The following is a 7,300-nucleotide window of genomic DNA, read 5'->3' as shown; positions in this document are numbered from 1 at the left end:
GGAAGGGAGGGAGGGAGGGAGGAAGGAAGGAAGGAAGGAAGGAAGGAAGGAAGGAAGGAAGGGAGGGAGGAAGGAAGGAAGGAAGGGAGGAAGGAAGAGAGGGAGGAAGGAAGGAAGGGAGGAAGGGAGGGAGGGAGGGAGGGAGATAAAGAGAGAAGAGGGGGAGGAGGAAAAAGGAGGGTGAATGGGAAGGAGGAAGAAAGGGAAAGAGGGAGTGAGAAAGGGAGTTTTTGCTCCCATCTGCTCCAGCCAGTCTTTGGTCTCCTGGTGCCTGCTCCCTGATCCCTTTCTGAAAAACTTCCTACACTGCCTTTCTGAATCTAGCATACTTTTCTCAGAGAGTTTAAGAGGGATAGATTTCAAGATGGCTCTCCATCTGCCAGGAAATTTCCTCAAAGGCTCTAGAAACTTCTCAAACCTCTTCTCTCTGATATCTTTGATATATTTTAACCTAACTGATCCTGTACCTTTCCTTCTGCGATCCAATTCCTATGGTACAAACGTGTTCAGTCATCTCATACATAGGAAGATTCCAGAAACCTTGACCAGACAGCAAGCTCCCAGCCTGTCTCTCAACTGCTCTCTGGTTCCACCTACCTGAAGGGTTCCACACACTCCCTCCAGAATTGAAGTTGATGTGACCCTGATCAGAACTGTAATGGGGACACCTGATTCTGTCCTCTGTGTGATGGGGACTCTGCCATATTTAACTAACCCCTTTATCCCCTGCCCTAAATGCAGGGCACACCTGAGTTCTCACACAGACTGCATCTACTAGTGGGCAGGGTGTTTCATCAAGCCAGTTCCAACCAAGGCCACCAAGAACAATAGAGGCTTTCTCTCCATCAAAGCAGAGGCCACCTGTAAGTCCCCTTTATCTACTGCCCTGTGGCCAGTCCAGCACTGGGAGCTGAGGCCCTGAGTCATGAGGAGAACACCCCTCTGTCTAGTGACACTCCCCCCCCATACACACACACTAGACAGATATTCCTTTCCAGGGCAGGGGAAGTGTCGACAAGCCTCTCCAGCCACCTAGACTGCCCTGTCACCAGTAGCCCATAGACCTCCCACCTCCTGTGGCTGGAGACAGCAAGGAGACCCTCTGGACATTCACATCCCAGTTCCTCAGGGAGCTCCAGGCAGGGGGCAGCCAGGCAGGCTGGGAGGGCTCCATTGTCTGCATGCCCCACCCAGCTCGTTAGGAACAACATGTTGCTCTAATTACACTTCCCAGGAAAAATAGTGTTTCAAATTAAGGCCTTGGGGGAGGAGAAGGGGGATGGGGGACCACTGGGTTTTTTTCCTGATTGCAAAACAGTGATTTTTTTTTCTTTCTAGTGGTTGTAAGGGTGCAAAGAGACTACCTCCAGCGAATCTCAGAATAAAAAACATACAACCTGTAGTCTGGATTGGGAAAGGTGAATAGGGCGGCAGCTGGTTGGCACTTCAGTGGCAATGAAGCCAGCCAGGAAGCATACAAAGCCTTCCACTGGGGCATCCCCTGCCACAGAGCAGGAGAAGAGACAGAACCACACCCCTTGGATGGTGGAACCTCAAAGCCCTGGGGGTCTTCCTCTATATGCATTCCACTTCACAGGGGTCCTGCTTGTAAGGAGCTCACCAGCAACTCCCCTGCCATGTGTGCATGTGCGTGTGTTCTCAAGAGTGTACACGCGCGTGCGATGTGCTCACACGTGCATGCACACACCCTTCATTTCTCAGGAAATCTAAAATTGCAATTTGTTTGAACTCATTCCCCCTTGGCAGCATGGACCGCCTTTGTTCTCCAGACAAAAAAGGAAAGGAACGAGACGGGGACTCAGAAGAGGCTGGAGAAAGAGGGAGGTGGGCCAGGGAATACAGAGAGGAAGGGTGAAATGGGAAGGGGAGGATGGGAAGAGATTCAGAAAAAGAGAAAACGACAAAGGCAAAAAGACAGGCAGGTTGAGAGAGCAGAAAGAAGCCACTCCTTCTGTCTACTCTCTGGTGGTAAGAACCCAGGCCTCCAACACAATCCAACAGTCCACTTTCCCAAGAGCCCCAGAGAGGAACTTTCAGGATGGACAGAGCCTAAAAGAGGGATACTCTCGCTCATCAAGCTGACCTGAGGCTGGAATGTACTCCAGATTCAAGGAATCTAAAGTGCTCGGTACCCCTCCCCCACCCTTTCTGCCAATCCCGGCTTCAAAAACTAGTTCAGTGTCTCTTCTTCCAGGAGGCCAGTCCACAAGCCCTCTGCAAGAGCAACCAGCATTATATCTCACTCATGGGCATTGTAGCTTCTATACAGATGCATGTGAATCTCTATACCTGGCTGAGATAGAGGATAATTGCTTCCCACTGGAGGGGTCTTTAGATTGCTGATCCAAGTTGTTTCTCCTGACCACACCCCGGCCACCCCCACTGGAGGCTGGACCTCTATCACTGCAACTGTCTCAATCATCACTTAGTTAGGCTCTCCCAGTAACTTCCTAATCCCTCACCTGTCCCCACTCCAGACTTCCCAGAGCTCCCATTACCAATGAGAAGGCTGGTATACAGGGAGAGTCTATGAGAGGCTGAATGGCAACATAAGGCAGGAGGTAGGATGTAGCAAAAAAGAAAAACCCTACCAAGATGTCAGGCCTTCCTGTGGAACCTCTTGGCTTCCACCCAGCTCTTTGGGAATCTTTTGTCAGTCATGGGGCTTGAATTCTGGGCCTGAGTGCTGTCCCTGAGCTCTTCAGCTCAAAGCTAGCTCTGTACTGCTTGAGCCACAGCACCACTTACAGTTTTCTGGTGGTTTATTGGAGATAAGAATCTCATGGACTTTCCTGCCCATTGCTGGCTTTGATCCTAGATCCTCAGATCTCAGCCTCCTGAGTAGCTAGGATTACAGGCAAGAGCCATCGGCTCCCAGCCTCTTTTTGGAATCTTAAAGCCAAACAGTACCCAGAGTCTTGACTTGGACTCAGCCTTCTAGTGAGGGAGAAATGAGCTGAGCTACTGGCCATAGCTGGATTGAACACCCCCAAGGGATGAAGGCAATCACAGGTCATTTTGTGGGGTTGTCCCCTGAATCAGATGATACACTCCTCATATTATACTGGGCCTCAGACCTTTTGAACCTGTGCCTCAGACCAACCCTGTATCCAGGAGACCCCCAGGACTGCTTCTCTCCCAGCCCTGCTGACCACAAAAGGCCTCAGTCTGTGGCCTGGCTGGCCCTAGTAGGACACTTGGCTTTCTTTAGGTCTGGCCCCAAACTGCAATTTTGATTTGCTTCCTGACAACCAGACCACAGCCAGATCCCTGCTCTCAGAATCTGAGCCTTTGCCGTTATATATGACAAATCCAGTTATTAAGGATTTTAACTTCTTTTTTTTGTTGTTGTTTAATAACCCATCCCTGGGCTGGGTCTTCTTTAGAGCAGGCTGTGGGTTTTGGCCACAGAGTGCTCTCAATCAAGAGTGAGGGCTCTGTGCTGCTTCCCTGGACAGGACTCTGCCTCCCTTTCCAAACGGCAGTCTTTCGCAACTGCAGCCAGAAGCAGGAGGCTGCCTGTCAGGCGCAATTATGGCCAGCTCACTTGGCGGACCCCACCTTGGTCTGGGAGCAAAAGGAAGTGAGGTAAGAGGCGCAGGGACTTCAGATCCCACATCCTGATCCTGAGCTTCGAGTCCAAATGTACTGAAAATGTCAAATGGTGTCCGCTCCCAGGCTGGGGATTCCCTGATTGCAGGAAGTGGCTGCCCTTTCCCCAGTTCACCCAGGGCTCTCCGTCCTGTCTCCCTGCCCCACCCCCCACCCCAGCTCGCCCATAACCAGGATCCTCACAGATGCCCCTCACCCTCCGGGATGTGGTCTGTTTTGTTAGGATGCAAACTCCAAACTTCTTCAGTTCCCAACGTTCGGCAGCACTTCCCTTCTGGGACCCTGTATTATGTCTTAGCTCCATGGACCAACCACACATTTACCATCTTCTTCCTAAGTGTTACAACAATGTCCAACTAATGCTGCTTTCACCAGAGAGCTTCCTTGGCTACTCTTGCCTCTACTCAACATCTTATTCATGAACATATGTCACCTGCTACTTAACCAGGTATCTTCATCTGAGTAGTATAGGTGAGTTTGTCCTCTTAATAGGCACCTCTTAAGAGTCTGAAGCTAGAATCACCCCCTGGATATACCCTAGACTGTCATGGATCCACACAGAGCATAGGGAACAAAATCTAGATGGGTTTCCATGTGACTCATGCCTTCTGGGTACTGGGAAACTGAAAGGCTCTGGGCACATGCTGAAGTGGGTCTGTACCTCCATCTGTGTCTGCTACCCCCCTCTCCCCAGCCACAGGTTCAGCTCACCTCATCCAGGATCCTTGATGTGTCTTGTACCTAGATCACAACCACAAGATGTTCCATATCCAGGCAAGAGTGGGGGAACAAAGATGGGGCAAAGTTCTCCATTAGTAATCAGGAGCATAGCTGGGCAATACCAGACATCAACACACCACAGATATGGTGAAACTCTCACCCACACCCTCCCCCCAAGGTGGTCCCAGAGCCAGAGGAACCAATGAATGCCAAGTAGAAAAATCCACACAGCTCCAGAAATGGGAGGAGGAAAGAGAGTAACAGAACAGGGAATGGGAAGGGCCTGGAACCCTGGGCAGTAGCCCCAGAAGTAATCAGGCCCCTAGAGTTGTTGCTCCTGCAGAAGCCTGTGGATTTGCTGAGCCAAGGAGAACAACAACCTCGAGTCTACAGGCCTATAAAAACTGAGCTCTAAAGCTCAGATGGGCTAGGAGTATGGAAGACACAGGGAGCTAGAGAGATGGGGCAAAGGAGAGTTTGTGTGGCAAGAATTGTCTAGAATGAGTGGGCTGCCTCATGAAGGCAAATGAGGAGTCCACACATCCCAGACAGCTGCAGCTGCACCTGTTCTGGCCTCGGAATCCCATAAACCTGGTACCAAAGTTCTACAACATCTAGGTGGGATGGGTCAGGATCTTCTGTCTGTCATGCCTACCCTGAAAAGATTGTGATCACAGGGAAGCTAGAAATCAGTTTAAACATAAAAACAAGACTTACCTCGAAACCAGGAATATGGTGGATGGCCGGCTAGGAAAAGGAGAGGAGACTTTGGTCATGTACTTGTCACCCAAGTGACACCCAAGTAAAATCTCCATTCTGGCCAGACAAACACATAAATGACAGCAATAGAACATATCCCTGATTAGACAAACCAGAGCTTTGTAAACTGTTTCCTGGGAGAAGGCATAGTTTACACTTTGGGGTTCACATCATAGCAAGAACAAACTTAAGGGCAGTTTGTTTCCTAGCAGGTATTTGGCTGCCGAGGCCACACAGACACATAGTCAGGCCGTGGCAGAACCAGCACTGAACCCTGACTCTTGTCCTTCCCCACCACTGGAGTGTTCTCATTGCTGCAGCAAAGGCTCCTCCCCCAGGCCTCACAGCCCCCACCCCCCAAATCACATGGGAGGGACACTTCCCTGGCAGAATAAAGCCAGTGGCCAAAGGATTGACATTCCTAATTCCCACATTCTATTGCAGTGATCTATTCTGTCCCAATCTGAAAAGATATATATATAAAAAAAACAGGTTTCCAGAGGAGATCTAACTTAGAACAAGCCACCCAGGCTCCCACTGAGTGCTGGCCCCTTCAGGGGAGAAGAGTACATCAGAGCAACAGCCCTACCCCACTGTGCACCACCAAGCCCTTGCCCTACATCCCAGCTGGGCCTCCTGAGTTTGCATGTGGAGCAGGCTCACCTTCTCTCTCTGGATAAGCTCAAAAGATGCCAGAAGCTCACCCGCTGGCTGGCTACCCCTCATCAGTGGGAACCAGGCCAGCCGGGGTATCCGTTCCAGGCTTGGCTGACAGATGCAGCGGCCCATAAACTCATCTGCACCCTAAAGCAGATATAGAAGAAGAGAAGTCAATAATCTCCCCAGCTCAGGTCTGGGAGTGGCCTCCAAGAGAACCAGGCCTGCATCTGACCTCCTGGGCTAGAAAGGACCTCCCAGGTAGGACAGCCCCTTTTTGCAGAATGGACAATGACTATACCTCAGAATCCTCTGGCCACTGTGCTATATTTGAATTCCCACCATGACTAGGAAATCCCTCTGAATGCCCAACTACTGTCCTTCCTGCTTTAATTTAATCCAGCCCTGCATCCACTAGAACCAGAAGAACAGCCTTCTACATTTCTCTAATGCCCTCAACCAAGTCTGTGTTCAACATTGCTGGGGAATGCATCTCCTGACTATTCACTTTACCCTAAATTCTTCCATTTCCAAATGGGAAAGCTGTGATATCACTTATCAATTCAAGTGAGTCTTGTTAAAAATGATGTTTTCACCTGACAAATTTCTTTGCCTAGGTGCCTTCTCCTGGCTCCCTGCTGCTCAGAGTTCAGCATCCACACGCTCCTCTGGCACCAAAGTCTTCACACTGCAGCCTGCACACGTCTCCTTCTCTGCCTCACTTCCTGCCCACACATCCTCCACTCCAGCCTGCCAGCTTCAGCTGCCTTGGCATGGCTATTTCCTCCAGTGGTGCTGGCCTCTCCCTTCTCCACCTCCTACACAGACACTTCCCTGCCCAAGCTCAGCAGACCTCAGTCTCAGCCAGATGATGTCGTGGCCCTCACAAATTCTCAAGCTTTGCCCAGCACATGGAGACCCAAAACATTCTCTGGGTAGTAGCCCTGTCTGTAGTCATGGCACTGCAGGAGACCTCAATATCCCAAGAGCCATCCTGAGACAGCCACCAGCTCCTGAAGAAGTGCCCACAACAGTAACAACCCAGCACCAATGGCTCGGAGTGGACAGTAGCCATAGCACTGGAAATAGTCCGGGTTTCTCTGGCCAACGGTCACCCCTCAAGCTTGCTGGGTGTTGGAGAGGAATAGGACTAGCTGAGTGCCTGGGCAGGCAGGAACTGCAGAAGCTTGAGCAACGATCCCCTTTCAGCTGTACAAAATAAACAATGGGTACAATCTAGTGTATCCTCAGAATCCCGGGAAAAAGAACAAAAGCATGGTTTTCCCCCTGGATTCCTCTTGCCCACTGGCCTGCAGGAGAATGACAGGCTAAGAGCAATAGTCTAAGAAGAGGAGTTTGGGTGCTTTGTAAGACAGTCTATGATGGCCAGCCAGGCATGTTGTCAAAGAGTTTGTGGCCTGAGTTAGGGGTAGTTAGGTGCCAGGCCCTGAACTTTTCTCCATAATGTCCTAACCAGACTCCTCTCTCCAATTCCCTCCTGTGGCCCCAGCTTTTCTCTTTTTTTTTTTTT

At 50.5% G+C, this 7,300-nt stretch overlaps 1 protein-coding gene across 1 annotated transcript in view; it reads right to left on the bottom strand.

Moving 5' to 3' along the window:
- The window catches only part of Dysf (dysferlin), a 209,293-nt gene that overhangs the window by 81,755 nt on the left and 120,238 nt on the right, over positions 1-7,300 (bottom strand). Inside the window, exons 34-36 of the mRNA XM_013035761.1 lie at positions 5,776-5,916; positions 5,071-5,100; positions 4,345-4,374 (exon numbers count right to left, since the gene is read on the bottom strand). Of these exons, the coding sequence (XP_012891215.1) occupies positions 4,345-4,374; positions 5,071-5,100; positions 5,776-5,916 (201 nt within the window). The remainder of the gene's footprint in view (positions 1-4,344; positions 4,375-5,070; positions 5,101-5,775; positions 5,917-7,300) is intronic.

This window comes from Dipodomys ordii, unplaced genomic scaffold (genome assembly GCF_000151885.1).
Source record: "Dipodomys ordii isolate 6190 unplaced genomic scaffold, Dord_2.0 Scaffold220, whole genome shotgun sequence".
In the NCBI taxonomy this organism is placed as follows: Eukaryota; Metazoa; Chordata; class Mammalia; order Rodentia; family Heteromyidae; genus Dipodomys; species Dipodomys ordii.
The sequence above is the reverse complement of the archived record's forward strand: the minus strand, read 5'-3'. Positions and strand labels throughout refer to the sequence as shown.